A 22,161-nucleotide genomic window follows, 5' to 3' on the forward strand; every position below is an offset into this window, starting at 1 on the left:
TGTGGACAAAATATTTTGTACAATTTTCTGTTACAAATATATATATATATATATATATATATATATATATATATATATATATATATATATATATATATATATATATATAAAATCACTAAAATATAATGTGGCCATTATATTTATATATATATATATATTTTAGTGATTTTCTCTGACATTATACGTCACAGTTTTAAGTCTGGATGTCCTGTAAAGAGCAACATTCAGGGCTTTGCGGAAAAAACAAATTTGTAGAGGTTTCACTATGACAATAACAACTCCTTGGTCTTTAAATATGACTGAAAATTAGCACTCTTATGGAAATATGATAATATTTTGTAATTATCATTTAAATTGGATTAATTTTCTGACTGTTTGTCATAAATCAACATCTCAGGAATATGTTATGGGGTTTCTAATCAAAATATGACTTTCTGTTACGAAACAGGACACTGATTTCATATATGACCTCTGTAGAGGACACCGGGACTTAAATCATGTTTATCAGGCATTTTAGGAGACACAACAAGTGAATAGGGAAAGAAATTATATATCAATATTCCTATTAATTATTAGATATTATTATGAAAACGTTGCCAATTATTACTCCCATTATTACACTGCATATTTCTTTTTTCATTACATGTTGCTCCAAGAACACATTAATATGCAAATTAGATACATTGAATGGGAAAATCCATGTATGGCAGTTTTACCCACATATTGCATAAAGTAAAATGGTATATCGATTCATTCTGTTCTATCTTTCATAACATAGTTAGGAATCATCTTATACAAAGTTTGGTTAAAAAAAAAAATCCTGAAGCCTAAAAATTGATTGGTGATTTAAAAACATCCCATTGTTTTTGCCTATACATGTATTCAAGTATATATATATATATATATATATATATATATATATATATATATATATATATATATATATATATATATATTTTCAAGTCATTTTATTTTTTTTAAACAACTTAGTCCACTACAGAGGACACAGCATAACATATGAATAAAATATAATTTTTCAATAATGTTTTTTTTCCTCCATTTGTTTCGTATGCTCTAAACAATATCTAATGACGTGAAAAAATACAAAAAAAATGTTCTGGGTCTCAGGAGGATATACAATCACTTTAAAAGAACGTTATAAGAATCATTGAATGTTTATTTATAAACATACATTACTGTAAAATACTGTTTATTTTTATCTTTTTATTTCTCAAAGTTGGCTTTTCATGATATGGTCTGTAAACGCTTTTTTCCCCCAAAAAATAATTTTATTAACCATTTTATACATTAAAAACGCAGTATTTTTCAGTTAACGAAACGCAAGGTGCGTGAAAACGCGGACCAGGTGCAGCGGGTCAAATGGAGGGCGGGGTGAAGGAGTGAATCCTCTCTATAAAGCACACTAATGAGTGAGCTGCTCCCTTACTAGAGCGAATTGTTTAGGACGGTAACGTTAATCATGGCGCCAGTGTTGCAGGTGTTCGTTTGAACGGGGGATTTAGCCTGTGTTCGAGCCTTCTTTAATTAGCCGAAGTCGTTTATTTTTGAGATAATGAGCAGCGGCACACCTTACATCGGCAGTAAGATCAGTCTGATCTCTAAAGCTCAGATTCGCTATGAGGGAATATTGTACACTATTGACACTGATAACTCGACCGTGGCCCTGGCGAAAGGTGAGTGTCACAAGGCACGTGAGTTCCAGGCAGAATCCCAGAGTTGAAGTGGTGAACTTTTATCAGTTTTCAAACGAATTAATCATAGGTATCCACCAAGAAATCGTCGGATTTTTATTAAACTAAACGAATAGTTATTTTGAGCCACTTACCCTTCAATGATAGAATCAAATAGACGTTTATTAAAACATTTAAACAATGTTAATGTATCACGTATTCACAGACGTCACTAATGAACCTGAAAGGGTTAGTTCATAGACGTTGGAACAGGGGGGGCGGGGGGGGCGTTTTTCAACTTCGAATCTCTTGTCGTCAGTTTCTGACATCGTAGTGATGCGAAATATGACCAGGAGTTTACTCAGGGTGATTATTTTGACTTTATTTTGTATTTGAGCTGCGCGTCTTTGACGCGGCGTCCGTCAAAAATAGGCGAGGCGCCTATCTTTAGCGAAGTGGCGCAGCGAGCTTCTGGGACGCTTCTCAAACGCACCGCGGCGCGGCTGGTGTAAACACGAGCATTGACTAGAGTGGCCGCGAATCAGCTCCGGTAGCCGCGTCGCAGCCGTAACGCGCCGCACACGCGTGCAGTGTAAACGAGGCTTAACACGTACAGACTCCATGTAGGCCTATGATTCGCTCTTTTGTTGTTCTGTTTTCTTTCAGGATCAAAAATATAACAAATGAAAGCGTTTATCTGTATTTCCGACTGATGAGAACTATGCATATACATTCATAAATCAGTCAATTTTGTATTTTATTATGAGATATTTTATTCTAATGTGATCAGTGACTCAAGCACTGATGGACCAAAGAGCGCGCATTTCGACATTTGCAGTAAAAACTTGAAATATAAATTCTCAGAAAATGCATTTAATACCAATATATTGAAACGTCTGTTTATATGCTCCATTAATAAAGGAGTCCAGACATTGGAAAAATATCAGTCCACATGCGTTTTATATTTAATATGAGGGAAATAGACATGCATGCATGCGTGACACAAAAAAAATCTTTAACTTTTAGGTAGCAAAATATTTTTTAGTAATTCTGTCAATTACACTAAGGTTATTACATTGTCTGCTATATATTTGCTTCTTATTTATTAAATACGGGCAATTGATTGATAAAACATTGATCAAAATTAAGATACAATTTATACAAAACGAATATCTTTTAAAAAGACTTAATGAAGTCGTCAAAATCATGTTTTACCAAAAACAGCGCCGTTGCTAGGAGGGCGCCAGCGCCTCTTCCTTTCAGCGCATATGCCTCGCGAGTGGATGATAGCCCTGAAGACGCCTAGCAATGATATACCTTTAATGGTAGTATACCTTTAGTTAAGTTATACCTTAAGAGTCTTCGTAGCGCGCTAAGAGACAATGTTATCGGGAAACGCAGCCCAGGTATGATGCGTTTCATGCGTAATGGAGATTCCAAAGCGCTCTTCTTTGGTCAGAACCAAAAGTTTTAACAATGCAACAAAATATTTAAAGAGCATCAAGCTATTAAAATCTATATTATGCACAGATAATATAACAGTATGCTATATTAGTCAATATTTTTTTATTAGGTTAAGCAGTGATTGGATAACGTTTTTTTTTTATTTAACATTTTTTAATTTAAGGCCCATCCAAAACTGGATTTCTGGCGCCGTGCCTGGGCCACACTGAGCTGTGCGTAACGCCCACAGACGTGAAGTGGCTTTTATCACGGTATTATCACGGTATTGAAATAAGTTGCAAAAAAAAAGTGTTGTCATAGTATAACGGGTTTAAGAACTCTTTTTGTAATAACAAAAAAAACCTCTAAATGTTTAAATACAATAATACAATACACAAAAAATATATAAAGTAAAATTTTCGAACAGATTAAAATGCAAAAGAATTAGGCTATAAAGAACAGGTTACACTACAATAAGGTCTCAGTATTTAACGCATTGACTAAGATTGAGCAATAGCTACACTTGTTTACAGCGGTGTTGTGCATTTTATACGGTTGATGAGGAAAGTATTCTTAAATGCATTATACAAATTTTAATTAGTAATAAATTACTATTTATGGTATTGTGAAATACCCACGATAACAATATCGTGCATATTCATTATCGCGATATATCGCATTACCGAATATCGGCACAAGTCTAGTTTTAACCATAAATGCTTATCTTGAACTAGCTCTCTTCTTCTCTATTAGAATTCCGGCAGTGTAGACACTGCTAAGTGTATTACTGCCCTCCACAGGTCAAAGTTTGAACTAAATTGTCATATACAATATTCTAGTGCAAGTAAATAACAATTAGTTCAAACTTTAACCTGTGGAGGGCAGTAATACACTTAGAAGTGTCTACACTGCTGGAATTCTAGTAAAGAAGTGAGCTAGTTCAAAATGAGCATTTATGGTTAAAATGTATAATTTATTTGAAAATGAGCGATGGTTTCTCTAGATAAGACCCTTATTCCTTGTCTGGGATCATGTAGAACGCTTTGAAGCTGCACTGAAACTGTAATTTTGATCTTCAAACGTTTGGGCTTCATGTGAGCACAGTGGTTCAATATTAATATTATAAAGCGACAAGAATATTTTTGGTGCGCCAAAAAATCAAAATAACGACTTGTATAGTGATGTCTGATTTCAAAACGCTGCTTCAGGAAACTTCAGAGCGTTATGAATCAGCGTATTGAATCATGATTCGGATCGCGTGTCAAACTGCTGAAATCACTTCTTCCTGAAGGCGTTTTGAAATCGGCCATCACTAAATAATTCGTTATTGTTTTTTTTTTTTTTTTTTTTTTTTTTTTTTTTTTTTTTTTTTTCACCCTTGAACTGCTGCAGTCGTGCAAATCAGACCTGAAACCTAGTTATGATCAAATGTAATAAAACCTACTTAAGTCTTATTTGAGTTTGTCCAGTCTTGAAACTGGTTTTGTTGAAGGAAATGGACGTTTGGTTCAATTTGAGCTCTGATGTTCTTGACTGTTTTATAAGGGGTACCACATTGTTTTATATGACCATGACACAAAGCTGTAGCTGAGTATGGTCTTGGTTTTTGTTTTTGTCAGTGAGGTCTTTTGGAACAGAAGGGCGACCGACGGACCGGCCTGTGCCACCGAGGGACGAGGTCTTCGAGTACATCATCTTCAGGGGAAGTGACATCAAAGATATCACGGTCTGCGAGCCTCTGAAGATTCACCACAGTCTTCCTCAGGACCCTGCTATTGTTCAGGTTTGTTTCATTCCACACGAGTCTCCCCAGCACATTTCAGAAGGCAGGGCTGATTGACTTCCTCTCATTAGTCGTCTGTAGGGACATCGTCAGTTCACTACCCGTCGCAGGGCAGCTACAGCCCGTACAGAAGCATGCTGCCCTCCTACAGCCAGCTGGCGGCCAGCTCTCTCCTCAACCAGCAGTACGCAGCGGCGCTGGGCCTCGGTAAGCTGACCAGCCAGTGGAGATCATGTGATATCAAGAGCAAGTGTGTGACTGCTCATTGTCTGTGTCTGAGGATCAGGTTTGCATGGTGTTCCTGTGCGGAGGGGTCCAATGGTTGAGCAGGCTGTTCAGACTGTGCCTACAGAAACCACACAGAAGGGTTTGACCGGAGCGCAGCAGCAAGGCGGAGAAACGGGCCGAGCGCAGAGGGGCGTCCGAGGAGCCCAGAGAGCTGCTGCCTTCAGCGGTGAGTGATTCAAACGCAAAGTTAACTTGCATTCATAAACCCTGAGCTTTCAGCTGCTTAACCCAAACATGGCTTACTCATGGTGTTTGGTGTCTGGACACTTTGAACACAGTCGTTCTTTTAAGGGTTAGTTCACCCAAAAATGAATTTTGTCACTACATACTCACCCTCATGTCGTCCCAAACCCGTAAGTCCTTTATTCATCTTTGGAGTACAAATTAAGATGTTTTTGATGAAATCCGAGGATATCTGATCCACAGGGGAGGTGGGGGTAAAGTAATTATTACCAGAGCTTCTCAGTGATTTTAGTCCCGTCCGAATGTGCCATCTCGGTAATCATTACGGACAATGTCAGTAAAGATTACGGTGACTTTTACCTTCTGTAAAAAGGTCTGGAAAAATTACCTCAGGTAATACTAATCCAGTTCGAATAGACCCGCTGTAAATATGTACGGTAAAATTCCATTTCCTGTTTAAAAGTAGTTTTCTGCGCATTTTTCAAGCATGGAAGCACTTGAAGAAACGTTTCATTTGTGTTGTAGGTGGTGGGACAAGTCTGTGGCAAACCTCAAGTATTTTCTACATGCCATTCAGAGCAAAAAGATCGAAGCAATTGTCAGAGGCACAAAACTAATTTTATCTTTAGCTAAGTGCCTATTACCATCATAATCCAATCAGAATTTAATTAATAAATCGGACCTAACTGTTACATATTTAGATTGTGTTTTCGCACATTGTATCAGGAAGCAACGTATACCCACATGACGTCAGGGAGGTGATGGCGGTGCGTAAATCGAGTTACCCCTCCCACTTCTGCTAGTTTTACTGAGATGTCTTGTCCCGTGCGAATTGGCCAATTAATATTAGACATCCTGAGGTAAAATTACTTTACTCCACCTCCCCACGTAAAACTAATCCCGTCCAAATAGTGCTAAAGACAATGTTAAAATGGTCAACGTGACTGCAGTGGTTCAACCTTAATGTTATGAAGTGTCGAGAATACGTTTTGTGCGCAAAACCAAAAATGACTTCATTCAACAATGTCTTCTCTTCCCTGTCAGTCACCTACGCTGTTTACGCTGTGAACACAGAGCAGAGCTTCTGTGTTTACATCAGAACGCCGGCTTCTGTGTCAGCATCACCCGTATGTGTCTTACTGAGTACTGAGTCAGCGTTCGGATGTAAAAACAGAAGCTCTGCACTGCGTTCACAGCGTAAACCGCATAGGAGACTGACAGGGAAGAGAAGACATTGTTGAATGAAGTCACTGTTTTTGTTTTGTTTTTGCACAAAGCGTATTCTCGCCACTTCATAACATTTAAGGTTGAACCACTGCAGTCACGTGAACTCTTTTAACGATGTTTCTAATACGTTTCTGGACCTCAAAGGGTGCAATTGCGTTGCTGCCTATGTGTGGATCAGATACCCTCGGATTTCATCAAATATATGAGTTCACCCAAAAATGAAAAGCTCATTTATTACTCACCCTCATGTCGTTCCACATCCATAAGTCCTAAGTTCATCTTCGGAACACCTTTATTTTTGATTAAATCTGATGGCTCAGTGAGGCCTCTGTAGACAGCAATGCCATTGTAAATTTCAAGATCCATAAAGGTACTAAAAAATGACGACTTTTCAACTATCTCAAATGGCTAAACTTCTGAAATCACGTGACTTTGGCGCTCCGAACCGCTGATTCGTAAAGCTCCGAAGCAGTGTTTTGAAATCGTCCATCACGAGATGTTGTTAAAGGTGCCATCGAACGTTTTTTTTTTTTTTTTTTTTTTTTTTTTTTTTTACAAGATGTAATAAGTCTAAAGTGTCCCCTGAATGTGTCTGTGAAGTTTCAGCTCAAAATACCCCATAGATTTTTTTTTTTTTTTTTTTTTTTTTTTTTTTTTTAACTGCCTATTTTGGGGCATAATTTAGAAATGCGCCGATTCATAATTAAATGCTCACGCTCTCTGCCCCCGGAGCTCGCGCTTGCCTTAAACAGTGCATAGACAAAGTTTACACAGCTAATATAACCCTCAAAATGAATCTTTACAAAGTGTTCGTCATGCATACTGCATGCATGCGTCAGATTATGTGAGTATTGTTTATTTGGATGTTTACATTTGATTCTGAATGAGTTTGATGGTGCTCCATGGCTAAAGCTAACATTACACACTGTTGGAGAGATTTATAAAGAATTAAGTTGTTTGTGTATTATACAGACTGCAAGTGTTTAAAAATGAAAATAGCGACGGCTCTTGTCTCCGTGAATACAGTAAGAAACGATGGTAACTTTAACCACATTTAACAGTACACTAGCAACATGCTAACGAAACATTTAGAAAGACAATTTACAAATATCACTAAAAATATCATGTTATCATGGATCATGTCAGTTATTATTGCTCCATCTGCCAATTTTCGCTGTTGTCCTTGCTTGCTTATCTAGTCTGACGATTCAGCTGTGCACATCCAGATGTTAATACTGGCTGCCCTTGTGTAATGCCTCAATCATGGGCTGGGATATGCAAATATTGGGGGCGTACACCCCGACTGTTACGTCACAGTCGGTGTTATGTTGAGATTCGCCTGTTCTTCGGAGGTCTTTTAAACAAATGAGATTTATGAGGAAAAAACAATGGTGTTTGAGACTCACTGTATGTCACTTCCATGTACTGAACTCTTGTTGTTTTACTATGCCAAGATAAATTCAATTTTTAATTCTAGGGCACCTTTTAAAGTCATTATTTTGTTTTTTGGTGCACAAAAAATATTCTCGTCTCTTCATAAAAGGTAGAACCACCAAACTCGCATGAACTATTTTAAATATGTTTTTAGTAGCTTTATGGATCTTGAAATTTACAATGGCATTGCTGTCTATAGAGGCCTCACTGAGCCATCGGGTTTAATCAAAAATCTTAGTGTTCCGAAGATGAACAGAGGTCTTAGGGGTGTAGAATGACATGAGGGTGAGTAATAAATGACATTTTCATTATTGGGTGAACTAACCCTTTAACAGATGACGGAATCAAACTGATGCTGAGAAGGTCTGCCTACCACTCTCCTTTTGTTTAATGGTGGTTTACTACAAACAGCCTGAGTTTACAAAGATAATACAGCTATAGATGTTTAATTTTATTGGGTTTAGTCATTTTGTTCTTCCACATTTGATAACATGAGGTGTCACATGTAGGCCTATGTATTGCTTTTTATACAAGTTATTTTAGATTTCCATTTATGCTGTTGTCAAATTTATTCAGACTCTCAGTGTTCAAGCTGAGAATGTTGCGTTTATGGTTTGTGAGGTCTGAGGTGAAGTACGCATTGTTGTAGTAATGTTGTGTGATCTGTGCTGGAGGTTTCAAAGCAGGTCGTGTCCCAACACGCGCTACTGCTCGATAGTGTTCAAGTGTGCGTGATGACCGCACATGTGGCTAGAGCTTTTGATCACACTTGTGTTTGTAAAAATGCAAAAAAATTTTTTTTTTTTTTTTTTTACATTTTAAACTCTTGAACTCTGAAACTTTGTATTGAGCACTTGTTTATTTGCCTCTTTGACAAACTGCTTGCTGTATTCCTCATTTGTAAGGTCTTTAGATAAGTATCTGCAAAATGAATAAATGCATATCTCAGCATTCAGCATGTTCAGGAACTTGTGCCCCAATTTCATGACGTGTTCAATTTGATTGGATGTTACGTTATCTCTGGAGTCTGGACTAATAAAATATGCAACACTTTACAAACAAATTCTATGTATTTTGTAAAATGTTTGCACCACAATCATGCTCTGGTTCAGTGTGTTCTGTTTGAAGTGTTCAAGTGGGCATGAAGACCACAATCATTAAGACCTTTGTTTAAACACTCTGAAAGTGTCATGAAGTAGATGTGAAGTACAGAGACCGCAATTGTCTGTATTGAGATGGATAATTGACTTGTGCAGCTTTTTAGGAAACCCAATGCTGCTGCTTGAGCTTCAGAAAGATGCGTTTTCTTCTTTCCTCCCATTTTCTTAACTTTGTTCTGCAGGTGATTCAGCTGCACAATCGGGCGTCTTGAAGGAACAAGGTCAAGCTAATGACGAGAACAAGCCTCCAACCAGTCGCAGAAAACCGGGTAATGAGGGTTGTTCTATTTTAATGACAATTTGGTTGACATAGACCATCTCGTCCACATGTCAGGTGTCTTGCAGGAACTCGCCGGTCCAGGAACCGTGGTCGAGGTCAAATCCTTGTAGGCAGCACGAAGCCCAGCACCCTGCAGTTCGAGTCGGACTTTGATTTTGAAACTGCAAATGCTCAGTTTAATAAAGATGACCTGGAAAAAGAGATTGAAGACAAGCTCAGTGTTGAAGGTATTTCACTCTGACCAGACGCTCCTGTAGGAAGTCAACACTTGAGCTTCAGGTTGCACACATGCCCTTGAAAGTCTTCTAAAAGAAGACTGCAGAATTCACCGTTTTTGTTTATGAGCCAGCAGTGATTAGAAGCATCTCATGTGTTTCTCCACTTTCCTGTCAGAACCAAAGGAGACCCCAGAGGAAGGAAGTGATAAAGAGCGGGAAAAGTCTGCACCTGAGAACGAGAGCGCTGTTAAAGAGGATCCGCTCGGGCCCAAGTGCTTCTACAATAAAGCTAAATGCTTCTTTGATAACATCTCCTCAGAGCTCAAGTCCAGGTATAACCCTAATTTTAGAAGTTTCTATCAAATCTCAAACTGATGGGACCCAATTGTTTTGGCCATTCTAGGATGAGACAAGTTTATAATACTAGATCCACCAAAGTCTTCTTACTGTCAAAACTTTCATTGAAATGTTATTAGATTGTGCTGGTTTTAATCCCGTTAGAAACCTGTTTTATTCAGTTAACTCTTTTGAAGTTTTTAACCAAGATAACCGAATTAAGTTTTTAGCAAAAAATAAATTAAAGGTGCCATCGAATGAAAAAATGAATTTAGCTCGGCATAGATGAATAACAAGAGTACAGTACATGGAAATGACATACAGTAAAAAATAGAAGTACAATAGTGAAAAATGGCAGATGGAGCTATAATAACTGACGTGATCCATGATACCATGATATTTTTAGTGATATTTTTAAATTGTCTTTCTAAATGTTTTGTTAGCATGTTGCTAATGTACTGTTAAATGTGGTTAAAGTTACCATCGTTTCTTACTGTATTCACGGAGACGAGAGCCGTCGCTATTCTCGTTTTCAAACACTTGCAGTCTGTATAATTCATAAACACAACTTCATTCATAAATCTCCAACAGTGTAGCATTAGCCCTTTAGCCACGGAGCACTATCAAACTCATTCAGAATCAAATGTAAAAATCCAAATAAATACTATACTCACAGGAATCAATGCATCATGAATGATGAACACTTTGTAAAGATCCATTTTGAGGGTTATATTAGCTGTGTGAACTTTGTTTATGCTGGTTTAGGCAGTCGAGAGCTCGGGGGTGGGGGAGCGCGAGATTTAAAGGGGCCGCACATTGAATCGGTGCATATATAATTATGGCTCAAAATAGGCAGTTAAATTAATAAAAAAAAAATCTATGGGGTATTTTGAGCTGAAACTTCAGACACGTTCAGGGGACACCTTAGACTTATATTACATCTTGTTAAAACTGGTTCTGGGGCACCTTTTAAACACTTGATATAGTTATCATAAATTTATCTCGCCATGAAAATAGCCACAAAAGCTGGCATGGTGTTTTTATAAAAAAATAAATAAAAAATAAAAAAAAATCAAACAAGTCCAGGTGTAACCCATCCGACCGTCTTTCCAGCTGGAGCGTTTCTCATCACGGAGTTTTGTTTCTCCTCCAGACGTACCACATGGGCTGAGGAGAGGAAGCTAAACGTAGAGACCTTTGGGGTGCCCGGTCGCTATCTGAGAGGCCGTGGTTTTCGGGGGACCTTCAGAGGGCGACGGGGCAGAGGGGCAGTGCAGCGTCCCCTTCCACAGAGAGTGGGCAGTGGACGGCTGTGAGACGTGAGTCTAACTGTATAACTGAGCAGGGCGGCACTGTAAGAATGGAGGATGTTTATTTGGTTTCTCCCTTGTGTTCAGTTTGTCGGCTATCTTTTTAATTTAGTCCTTTGTCATGTACATTTGTAGTTTTTATCATTTAATCAACCTTATTCTGTTTCTTAGTCAGGTTTTAGTCTAAATTTCTGAGCATTTTTGTCAAACTTCACATCTTTGTCATGCTGCATGTTAATCCAGGTTATTTTGCTCAAAATTATAGTCAATTATAATGCATGGAAATGTATCTTTGTGCACTTTCAGCACAAATCAAGTCATTAGTTTCCTGATTATTGTCTATTTATCATATAGGCCTACTGGTAAAACAAACTTCTCAATTTTAAAACTGAAATTCCTAGTAATTCAATTCCAAATTACATTCATGTTTTTCCTATTAAAGCAACAGCAAAAAACTTTTTATCGTCACACAGAGGTTGTGTAAGTGCAGTTATTCCGCAAACAAAATCGCAAATATAGTTGATCCATGTTTGGATTTATTGCAGTTCATCACTGACGGTTTGATGGCAGATTTAGTCGCAGAAAACAGCACAAGTGAAGGAACACAGACTGACTGAATGACACTTTCATTTAAGCAGAATATCTCAATGGAGATTGCTGAACTCCAGATTACGTTTGTCTGTTTTCAGATCATCAGCGCTGCTTCTGCAGAGCGAGTTTGTGTGCACATGGTTGCCAGATTGCAAAGATTAAGTAAAACGGCCAGAAAACATGTTCTTTTAACAGAAAAGCTCTGATTAAGGGATTTAAATTCTTAATCTGGCAATCACAAGCATGAATGCTCGTAGCGGCTTGTTAAAAATTTATCAAATTAGATTTTTGGTCAAATTATTTAGCTAAATTCGTCTTTTTTCGTCAGTGATATTGCATGTTGATATGGTCTGTTATTTATTGCTGTCATCTAGTCATGGAAAAAAAGATTTTCAGCGACCATTACGAACCTATAAGACTTTCGTTCATCTTCAACACAAATTAAGATATTTTGATAATCTGAGAAGTTTATCACCTATAGAAATGACCTCATTTAAGGTCCAGAAAGGTACTAAAGACATTGCTAAAATGGTCAACCTGACTGCAGTGGTTCAACCTTAATGTTGTGAAGCGATGAGAAGACTTGTGAGCAAAACAAAACCCAAATAACTACTTCATTCAACCATTTTTCCTCTTCCCTGTTAGACTTGTACCCAGTTGATGTAGTGAATGTAGTTCAGCGCTTCTGTTTACGTCAGAATGCTGGCTCATTGTTGTTGATCACGTGATCAGCGTCAGCCAGTACGGAGTCTGTGTTCTGATGTAGAACCTGGAAGCTCTGCGCTGCGTTCACTGCTTCAACTGCGTATGACATTGTTAAATACATTATCTTGTTTTTGCACCCAAAAACAAGCTTCATAACATTAAGGTTGAACCACTGTAGTCACATGGACTAATTTAACAATGTCTTTACTTCTCTAGACCTTGAATGTGGTAATTTCATTGCTTTCTATGGGAGATAAAAAAAAAAAAAAAACACTCAGATTTCATCAAAAATATCTTTGTGTTCTAAAGATGAATAAAGGTCTTATGGGTGAGGGTGAGTACTTGATGACAAACTTTTTGGGTGAACTAACCCAAATTTTTGGGTGACTTATGACCAACCACTCAGTTACTAATGGATGAATCTCATTCCACCAGCAATTGCAGTTTCATGTTGATTTTAAGTGAATGGCTACCTCTATGGATTATACTTGTTCTTCATACCTCTCTCCTCCAGATGTGTGTTGCCTTCCTGTGGGACGGGGCTGAGTTGGCCTTGTCTGAGTTTGATTTCCAGTGTCCAATCTTCAGTGGCTAATATTACTAGAATTTTTCTCGTCATCAAACAACCTCATCCTGTAAAAAATGGCTGCATTGATTGTTACTTTTCATTTGACTTTAAAATGGCCTTTTTTCTTTTGTTTCATGTATGTGAAGAACCTGCATCTTTGCCATGTGAATGCTCCTGAATCTATCAGTGATTGTTGCATTTTGGGATAGCACTTTTATTTATGTATGGCCAGTTATTTGGTTGTACAAGGATATGTATTTGGATGAAGTAGATAAACTTCAGTCTATGGTACGTGATGATCCCCAATACATTCTTATTTATTATAATATTATTACTATTATTATTTTTTTTTTTTTTTTTTTGTGTAAAATTGTAAGGGGATCTTGTTCTTGATGGTAATTGATAATAAACATATGAAATTAAAAATCTTGAGTCTGTATGCTTCATCAAGAGGTGTGGTGGTACAAGTTTTATGGATTCTGGGATTTTTTTTTTTTTTTTTTTTTTTTTTTTTTTTTTAAATTGGCACTTGCTGAGTATTTTCAGCTAATCATATTTGGTTTAATTAGCCATTTCTAGGGGCTGATAAGGTACAGATGTCCCAAGGGTTCTGTTCTGCCCCACGGTGTTGTACCCTTAAGGTACATTTTTTTTTTTTTTTTTTTTTTTTTTCTTCCCCCAGCAGTAGGGGTGGGTGATATGACAATTATTTCATGATATTAGATTTTATTACATGTTTATCATATTAGTTATTTTATAATTTCTGGTATTAAAAATAAGCACACTAACATGTAGTTAGAATTGGTACAGAAATTGAATAATCAAATGTAAAAATATTGCATAGTCTTCACTATATGAATTAAATATAAATTTATTATTAAAGCTTAAAGTTATTCATTCAAGAGCAGTAAGTTATATTCTGTTTGATTCATATTAATGACACAGCAAAATGACAAATCCATCTTAAACTATCATAAAATACTCGAACATTAAGTAAACCTTTTAGGATGTGACCAGAGAAGCCAGTGGAAATCTGTCAGGCTGTTCCAGTTCAGTTACAGTCTTACATTACCTGTTGGATGTTTGGAAATTTTTCATGTTTTTGAGAAGTCTCTTCTGTCCACTTTATTTATTTTTTTAATAGAAAGCTTTTGTAACATGCACTACCTTTATTTAAAAAAAAAAAAAAAAAAACTTGTAAGATTTTTATTCAGCAAAGATGCTTTAAATTGATCAAAAGTGACAGTAAAGACATTTACAATGTTACAAAAGTTTTCTGTTTCAGATAAATGATCTCTTATTTCTGATTCATTAAAGAATTCTGAAAAAATTGTACACTGAACATTTGACAATCAGAAATGTTTCTTGAGCAGCAAATCATCATGGAATGATTTCTGAAGGATCATGTGACACTAAAGACTGGAGTAATGCTGAATATTCAGCTTTGATCTCAGGAATAAATGTAAATAAGTTTACTATATATTCACATAGAAAAAGCTGTTTTAAATTGTAATATTTCACGATGTTTTTGCTGTATTTTTGATCTTTTTTTTTTGCTGAGCGTAAGACTTATTTTAAAAACAATTTTAAAAATCTTACAGATCTAAAACTTTTGAACTGTAGTTTGTGTGCGTACACAGGAAAAATGAGTTTATTAAATTTGTTCACAATGTGCACATTAATTTTATGCCTAATAATATGATAAACAATTATAAGACAAGTCACAGAATTTTGTTTTACTGTTTTATTTTATTTGAATGGTATCTGCTAACTGAAAAGCAATACAATGATTCAGAATCAGATTTAATTATACATATATTTGAATTGAGACTTTGATAATCTGGTATTTTCTGATATTTTTGTTTTTGCTATGAGAAGTTCTGAATGGTTACTTAAATTAGTAGTCAAACTGGCTGGTTAGTGAATATGGATACACGTGTTCTAATTTACAGAGTGATGATGTGAACATGAGTTAATGCAACATTTCCAGGAAATCTTAACAAAATATTAATAGTTATATATAGGATAATATTTTAAATGACAGCCAGTGTTAATATAAACAATCTATTCAATGTAGGCTACTAAACCTCAATATTTTTTGGTAGAGTAACATATTATTCAAAATAAATCCATAACAAATAAAAAATTTAATTACAATGTGCAAAACAGCACCGTTTCATTAACAGTTCCAGTTGTAGGCTATGTTTTAATTGTACACTGAATGTGTTGATGCGACCTGTGATGACGAGCTTCCGTGGGTCACACCAGCACAACATCTGTCAGTGTGGCGAAAAAAAAATCCTAGTTTTATTTATAGTAGTATTACTTGTATTTAGTATCAGGTCAGGTTGCTAATTAGATGCGTCTGAGCCTTTCCCATCGTTCACTTAAGGAGCCGGTCATTCACGAACACCACTAGAGAGATGTGTGGCTTTGTCCGTCGTTTGCGTGGGAAAAAGACGTATTCTATTCGTGAATCAACAGCGGCGTTACGGGCAGCACCGGCCCAATAGAGCTGAATAGATTATACCATGAGAGACTGGAGGAGGTCAGGCTGCCTCCGACATAATAAATTCATTTTTGAATGGCCGCGACAAATTCATCTCTAACTAGCTGCACTAAAATTGCACACACTTTTGTGGTTTGCAACGGCCACTTATGTTAATTGTTAATTTTTCGCAAAACTGTCATATTTGGACGATGAGACTCCCCTATGTTTTAACAGAAATACTCACCCGGAGTGTAATAAGCGCCTCGACGCGGCATAATATATACGGATAAAGCATTTATCATCATTTTTCATTGAAAACATGTCTGTTACATTTTCATCTGTCCGTCCGAGGGGGAAAGCAGAGGTCACCCAACAAACCATTCAGAAGGTAGGCGGTAGTGTTTGGACTAGGTTTGACTGTGTTGAGCGTCTGCGATTGACAGCGCTTCACTCCTGAACAAACAAACACAGAATTTGACAGATAATTATGGTAGGCTAACACTGGCGCGCGCGTATTCATATTTCATCGCTGTTCATATACCGATGGGTCCTATTGGTCAGTTGTTGTGACATTATAAATGTATTTGACAGGATGTATTGATTAGCGTTAAAATGCTTTGATACTACTTTGATACCAAAAAAAAAAAAATACCAAAGTTGTTTTGTAGCCTAATATTTTAAGCAAGTACAATAAACACCTAAATGATCAGAGTGATACTAGCGAATCAGTTAATGCCAGTATATTATAAATTATAGTAATAGCCTAACATTCATAATCTTAGTAGAAGAAAAATCAAAGTAAAGTAACATAATTGACCTTCTTTACTTTTTTTTGTGTTTGTTTTGTTCCCGAGAAGATGCTGGATGAAAACCATCATCTGATACAGTGCATTATGGACTATCAGAGCAAAGGGAAAACAACTGAATGTACACAGTATGTATTTGTCTCTTGTTTAAGACAGATCTTTTAACATTGTGCTTCATTCTTTAATGAACATGCAAGTGTTTTATCATTTACATTAAAGAAATGAGCAGAGCATTTGAGAAATATCACGAATATGATGTGTAGCCTACTCCAGTCCCATGAGATGAAGAGTCATTCTCCAGACAGAAAAAGCTGTTGTATTTTGCGCTGACCGGTTCGCGCCTCATTGGCACCACTGTTGAAATCTCATGACTTGCTGTGTCATGCAAATGACTACTACTAGTACTATATACTATATAGTGCTTTCAAACACTGCTTTAGGGTTCTTACAAAGCACAGACATAAATGGACAGACAAAATAAGCAAACCAAACAATATAACTGCAAATAACTCGAATGTTAGTATACACGTTGACACATTCACTCAGTGATCCACTGATTCAGACTTCAACACTGCAGGTAATTCAGTCAAATAATTGTAAGCAAGGAATGGACAGAAAATGACCAAGCAAAAATATCTAGGTTTACTTTTTTAGCTGGTTATGGTATAAGACGGTTTACATATAGGGGAAGTGATCCTATTAAGCACACCTTAATATGTTAGACATAGATGTGTGAGCATACTTCTTATAAAGTGGCAAAAAAGATATAGGTAAATATAGCAGTAGAAACAACCTGTATTCCAAATGTGTCCACTACATGTGTTTTTCATTTAAAAAAAAAAAAAAAAAACTCTGTATGTCCCTGTATACACTGGATTGATTTTAATAACTTTAATGTACTGGAGTAGAAGGAAAACTTCGGAACAATGTCATGTAGTTCATTCATGAAGTTATGTGAACAACACACAGCAATCCATGTATGACCTAGCATATGCACACTATGGTCAGAGCAGTAATAATGTGATTAAGGTCTTTACATGCATATTTATTGCAATTAAAATTGGTGTACGCCACATAGTTTAATGTGAGAATGGTTACTATGATTATGAGGTAATCGCATTAGCTTGATCGTTTACATGAGGTAAAGTTTAATCACAATATTGCCAAAATCCCATTATAATCTTATTATGAGGGTGCATGTAAATGCACTCAATGACTCGGATCAGGTCGAGGGCACAAAAAAACCTGATAAGGACATCCCTAATAAAAAGCCTTCACCGCAAGATAAACTATTTATAAACAGACCCTCAGAAAATGAATACTTTGCAGATTGATTAGATTATGGAATCCTCAGTTTTTCTGTCTTCCATGACGGCTCTCTTTTTAATAGGTTTCTATTGAGAAGAAAAACATGTTTGTTTGTTTTTTCCTTCTCATTGGATTACGGTCTCGTTGTAGTAAATTGTGCACAAGAAAAGGAGAGTGTGATTAAAAATTTTGAATTTTGGTCATTGTTTAGGGTTAGGGTTATGCATTATTCCACATTTTAGATTGTGTTTTAATTTATCTTTATGACTGAAAATTGGGGCATATAATAAAATGACTTGGGTTATGACTGTAACCCCGGTTCCCTGGGGAGGGAATGAGACGTTTTATCTGATTGTTGATGCTATGGGAGAGCTTCAACATGACCGTTCTCTGAAGCACAAATTAAATCATACTAATTCTATTGGCTGCTGATAGTCATATGATGTGAAATGGCACGTCATGACTATAAATTGGCGCCTGCAGTGATTGTCGTCAGCTTCTGATTGGCTGAAGGAATATGCTCAGGCATGCAGCATCTTGTTCCCTACTTAGGGCACCGGGGTTACAGTTAGAACCCAAGTTATAACCGAGATGTTAACTTTTGAGGGAATTCAAGGCTCCATCTGATCGTTGACACCATAGGAATGTTAATACCCACTATGCCATACTAAAAGGATGCCAACTCTTTAAGAAGTGAAATTGTCTACTCACAAACTTAAGGAGCAAGGATCTAAAAACACGTAGAACTAATATTGAGGCAGTAAAACTTTATAAATGTTTGTGGTGAAGACCATCCTGTCACATCACAAATATCTTGTAAGGATTCCCCAAATAGTAAAGCTTTAGAAGAGGCCACACCCTGAGTAGAGTGGGCTCTAATACCTAGGGGTGAAGGTATTCCATGCACCTCATAAGCCTCAGAAATAGCCTACACAATCCAGTATGCTAAAGACTGCTTAAAAAGCTGCAGAACCCCTGCTTGCATGCTCCAAAACAGACAAACAGTTGTTCTGATTTACGGGCCTGAACAGGCCATAAGAGATTCAGCCTCTCCTGATCCACAAATCGAAAAGGCAGAGAACAGAAGGCCTGAAAGATCACTGAACATGGAACTGAGGAAGGCACCTTAGGAACATAATCTGGCCTAGGATGTAGAATAGCGTGGACTCCACCCGGAGCAATCTCTAAGCAGGAGAAGACCTGCAAATCCCCTACTGTCTTTAGCAAAGTAATCGCTGGAAGAAATGCCACCTTAAGAGTCAGAAATTTCTCAGAGGCTGTCTCAGAAGGTTTAAAAGGTGCTCAAGCTAGACCTTACAGGACAATAGTAAGGGCCCAAGAAGGATCTCTGGACCAGCAAAAAGGCCTAAGATGTCTCACTCACCTTAGAAAACAAGACACCAAAGATGCCTCCCCAAGGATGCACCATCAATGGGTGTGTCGTTAGCATAAATGGCCCCCACATACACCTTAAATATAGATGTGGTCAACCTAGCAGAAAAAAGGTCTTGCAAGAACTCCAGTACTAAAACAAGATGGCAGTTAACTGGGTCAGGATCTGTAGTGATCTGTGGCAAAGCATACAAGCGCAGCCTTGGCCACATCTGCAAGATGGCATCCAGCCCCAGGGCTTGCTGGAAATGTGAGGGAGAACCAGAGCAGTGTATCGAAATCTCTGATGCGAACAGGTTCACTTTTGCTCTGCCGAATTTCTGCCATATCAAGTTCATCACATCCCAATAAAGTCTCCATTCCTCATGCCTCAGCCCCTTTGATTTATTTGTGAGACTACTGATGTGTTGTCTGACCGGACAAGTTTGGTAACCCCTAAGATCTGGGAGGAAGTAATTAAACACTAGAAATACCGCCCTTATCTCCAGGCCATTTTTGTGCCATGAAAGATGGTGACCTCTCTACAGACCTCGAGCCCAACAGCCATCTAAGATCGCCCCCCAACCTGTTGGTGAAGCATCTGACCTTGACGTTTTGCAATGACATGATGCCCCAAAAAGGGGACCTGAAAGCAAAACTGAGGAACTTCTTGTGCTGGGGAAGGATGGATATATGTAAGTATGTGTCTTTAAATCTATTGTGACAAACCAGTCTTCAGATGTGATTTGAGACACGATGACCTTTAGTGTTAACATCTTGAGACTGTAGATTACGGATCGGATGACGTAGATCCAAGATTGCACGTAAACCCCCATCCTTCTTTGGAACTAAAAGGTACCAGCTGTAAAGGCCCTTTTAGGAAGAGGAACCATTTCTATGACCTCTTTCAACAAAAAGAGATCAAACTTCTTGTTCCAATACCAGAGTCTGTTCAGTGCTCACTACTGTACTCAGCACACCATTGAATCGAGGGGGACGAGATTGAAACTGGATCCTGTAACCCCATTCCACAGTTTGCAGAACCCAAGGAGACACATTTGTCAGAAGATGCCATGCTAGCATATGGTCTGAAAGGGGTATCAGCCTCTTGAGATTGACCTCTGGTGCAAGCCTCCTCGAACTGGCATTCCAGTTCCTTGTTTTTCGGGCAGATATTGGGTAACTGGCCTGCTAGAAACCGCTGTGTCCTGTCCCCCAACCTGCTTATTCTTCACCATACTGTTGAAATGGGTACACCACATGCCCACGGTGTACCCATTTTAACCCCTAACAGCCTATTCTCAGTCACGGTGCCCACAAAAATGCCAGTGTTGCCTTTTGCCACCTGAACACAGCCTTTGCATACTGGCGTCCCCTGGGATGCCCATGCAGATGTGCTTTTGATGATTTTTGGCACTTTAGTTTTTATTGCCCTTTTTTCATGCAAATTCATGGCAGCTCTGCCACTGGGGATCTGCGGTGTCCGCCGAGTGCCTTTTCAGTGAAAACCGGTGACCTTTTATCCAAAAGTCCGTCAAACCGGCTATCCCTCTCGGTATGTCACCCAGGGGCACTTAACATATCTTTCTGTGAAATTTGGGGGCCCAGGGACACATGCAACTTATACCATTGATTTTTATAGGTGCTTCATGGACAGTGGACAATTGTCCCGAAATTGTCTCATCACATGCCCCTGGGACCAGAGTTCCATGTCCCTTTGACCTCATTTAGTACTTAATTGGCCCAAAAAGAGATGCTTGTCCACAAACTGCCTGCAAAATGTCCGTTGAATAAGTTGCCAGGACGTCCGAAATACAGGGGTCAAAAGGTTGCAGGGCCTAGAAATTCGGCACAGTCAACCGCCAGTCAAGGACTCCCGAATTGGGCCTCTGAGTGTTGCAGATCTAGATGCTTCCAGAGCTAATTAGCCCCTGGGAAAGTAACTGCTGCACGAGGCCTTTACAGGCACATGCTCCCATAGAGATCTATGTACAACAGAGAGATGTGTGAAAAATAACAAAAAATATTTTTTGCATCTTTCTGTGAGGCAACTTTCTCTGAAGTTCGGGGGCCGAACAGGAGTGAGTGACTTGTGCAGCTTATCCCATTGATTTTCACAGGTGTTAGGTATACAACCATTGGAATGGCTCCAAATGGCTCCAATTTGAAATCGGTGGCTCCTCAAGTCTCTATGACTTCGTTAAGTGCTTTATTGGGTGATTTGGGAATGTTCTGGGCTGCTAATTTTCCTTGAATTTTTTTTTCTGATTTTTTTTTTCTGTTTTTTTTTTTTTTTTTTTTGAGTACTTGCCATATGGGCCTTGAATATGTGGTGCGTGTGGGCATGATGGAGTATTCAAAGCCCCAATGGTTTTGCTCAAAATTAAAGGCCATTTTGAATGAATGAAACAGAAAGTGCCCATGACCAACTTATTTGACATGTCCGAGATTGTCTGCGGACAATGCTTTTTATGCAAATTAAGCATTTTTATGAGCTGTCATGTACATGAACCTGTTTTATGGCATTTCCTGTGTATTGTACCGTAGGTTTTACTTAATATCATTATAGTTATAAAATATGACCTATAACAAGGCTGTCCACGGAGAGCCTACAGGGGCTGTCAAATTGGTTGCATGTGGGCATTTCCTGTGATTTTGCGGATTCATTCAGGAAGTGCCCATCTGTGACTTATTTGACAGAGCCTCTGTAGGCAGTCCGTGGACCGTTCATTTTCCTGTGTACTTTACTATAGGTTTTACCTAATAAAACCACTGTAATTATGAATTATGACCTATTAGATGTGCCAATATACAGTAATCCAGTATATCACGATAATGAATACGATATTGTTCGAGGGCACTTTAAAATATTGTGAATAATTATTTATTATGAATTATTCAGATTTTAAGAATGCATTTTAAGAATACTTTTCTATCAACTGGTTAAAATGCTCCAGTCAAATCATCT

General features: G+C 37.7%; 2 protein-coding genes across 3 annotated transcripts in view; both read left to right on the forward strand.

Annotated features, from left to right (window-relative positions):
* Nucleotides 1-1,344: 1,344 nt before the first annotated feature.
* Nucleotides 1,345-13,643, forward strand: lsm14b (LSM family member 14B). 2 transcript variants are annotated; one of them, XM_048178931.1, is made up of 9 exons: nt 1,345-1,430; nt 4,754-4,917; nt 4,989-5,124; nt 5,204-5,371; nt 9,392-9,478; nt 9,555-9,716; nt 9,883-10,039; nt 11,197-11,362; nt 13,164-13,643. In XM_048178931.1, the coding sequence occupies exons 1-8, from the start codon at nt 1,427-1,429 to the stop codon at nt 11,357-11,359; spliced, it is 1,041 nt and encodes a 346-aa protein (XP_048034888.1). In that variant the 5' UTR covers nt 1,345-1,426; the 3' UTR covers nt 11,360-11,362; nt 13,164-13,643. The 2 variants fall into 2 exon arrangements, with proteins under 2 accessions (XP_048034888.1, XP_048034887.1); XM_048178930.1 differs by lacking the exon at nt 1,345-1,430 and adding an exon at nt 1,437-1,694.
* Nucleotides 13,644-14,821: 1,178 nt separating this feature from the next.
* Nucleotides 14,822-22,161, forward strand: part of LOC125260246 (calcium-responsive transactivator-like) — a 60,204-nt gene continuing 52,864 nt past the window's right edge. Inside the window, 2 exon segments of the mRNA XM_048178516.1 lie at nt 14,822-16,096; nt 16,566-16,642. Of these exon segments, the coding sequence (XP_048034473.1) occupies nt 16,028-16,096; nt 16,566-16,642 (146 nt within the window). The 5' untranslated portion in view covers nt 14,822-16,027.

The sequence above is a fragment of the Megalobrama amblycephala genome, linkage group LG24, assembly GCF_018812025.1.
Source record: "Megalobrama amblycephala isolate DHTTF-2021 linkage group LG24, ASM1881202v1, whole genome shotgun sequence".
NCBI classification, from domain to species: Eukaryota; Metazoa; Chordata; class Actinopteri; order Cypriniformes; family Xenocyprididae; genus Megalobrama; species Megalobrama amblycephala.